A 1,421-nucleotide genomic window follows, 5' to 3' on the forward strand; every position below is an offset into this window, starting at 1 on the left:
AAAAAAAAAAAAAAAGTCACCTAACCAAAATAATTCCCTTTGCATATTTAAAAACTAACTTAAGCATAGCAAAGAACTTTCAACCCCATTTATCTAGTTTTGAAAGTGATCTTCATTCATCTGCTATTTTTATCTATATTCTCAATTTTTTTTTTTTTTTTTTGAGACAGACTCTTACTTTGTCAACCTCAGTAGAATGCTGTGACGTCATAGCTCACAGCAACCTCTTGGGGTCAAGCAATTCTCTTGTCTCAGCCTCCAGAGTAGCTAGGACTACAGACACCGGCCACAACAAAACCCGGCTATTTTTAGACATGAGAGGTCTTGCTCTTGCTCAGACTGGTCTTCAAACTTGTGCGCTCAGGCAATCCACCTACCTTGGCCTCCCAGAGTGCTGGAATTATAGGCATGAGCCACCAGGCCTGGCCTTATATTTTCAAATCTTTAAAGATTCTGGCAATAGAGATGATGACCACTGCAGTCACCATGCAATAGAAAGGCAAAGGATTCTCTAGATGCTTTGAGTTAGCTTAGGTACCCCTTCACTTCTCTCCAAAGTTACAAGACCTATTTGTGCCTCAATGAACTCATTATACCTCAACTATAAAATCAAGCCTGAGGCCAGAAGAACTGCCTTTTGGTGGAATTCAAAGACTGGGGAAACATTTGAGGACAAGAGATTGAGACTGAGACCCACCTGAACAAAGTAGTGAGACCCTTTATCTACAAAAATAAAGTTTTTTTTTTTTGACAGTTAACAAATAGCATTAAAAATAAAAAAGGATTTGTAGTTGAGGCATAGAATCTCCAATAACTTACTGTTTCAAAGCTGCCTTTATGCATCAAGTCAATGGGTGGCCGGAACAGATCTGCAAGGGTAGTTAGTTTCTTGTCTATTGCTCCTCCATTTCTTAATTCCTGTTCTTGTCGAACTGTGATATAGGATAAAAAAGTTTCAATTAGCCACAGAAGTCATGAATCTCATTAAAAAAAAGAAAAGCTTTTATGAACTGAAAAAAATCACTAAAAATACGCTTGACCTCAAATTTAAAGATGTAATGATGACTTTGAAAAAAAAATGCAAAAGGGAGTAGAAAATCTTAAGACTTGGCAGGGTTCCCTACCAAAAAGATAAAAGCAAAAAATTAAATTAATTAAAAATAGTCACGTCAGCCAGATGCAGTGGTTCACCCCTATGATCCTAAAACTTAGGAGGCCAAGGTAGGTGGATTCCTTGTGCTCAAGAATTCAAGACCAGCCTGAGCAAGAAGGAGACCTCATCTCTACTAAAAATAGAAAAACAAGCCAGGAGGAGTGGCGCATGCCTGTAATCCCACCTATTATAGTCCCACCTATTCAGGAGGCTGGATAAGAGGACTGCTCAAGCTCAAGAGTTTTGAGGTTGACTCGGCGCCTGTGGT

At 38.8% G+C, this 1,421-nt stretch overlaps 1 protein-coding gene across 1 annotated transcript in view; it reads right to left on the reverse strand.

Moving 5' to 3' along the window:
* The window catches only part of UBXN7 (UBX domain protein 7), a 65,167-nt gene that overhangs the window by 24,244 nt on the left and 39,502 nt on the right, over positions 1-1,421 (reverse strand). Inside the window, exon 5 of the mRNA XM_003792667.3 lies at positions 820-932. Coding sequence (XP_003792715.1) covers positions 820-932 — 113 coding nt within the window. The remainder of the gene's footprint in view (positions 1-819; positions 933-1,421) is intronic.

The sequence above is a fragment of the Otolemur garnettii genome, unplaced genomic scaffold, assembly GCF_000181295.1.
Source record: "Otolemur garnettii isolate 467f Iridium unplaced genomic scaffold, OtoGar3 scaffold00060, whole genome shotgun sequence".
Taxonomy (NCBI): Eukaryota; Metazoa; Chordata; class Mammalia; order Primates; family Galagidae; genus Otolemur; species Otolemur garnettii.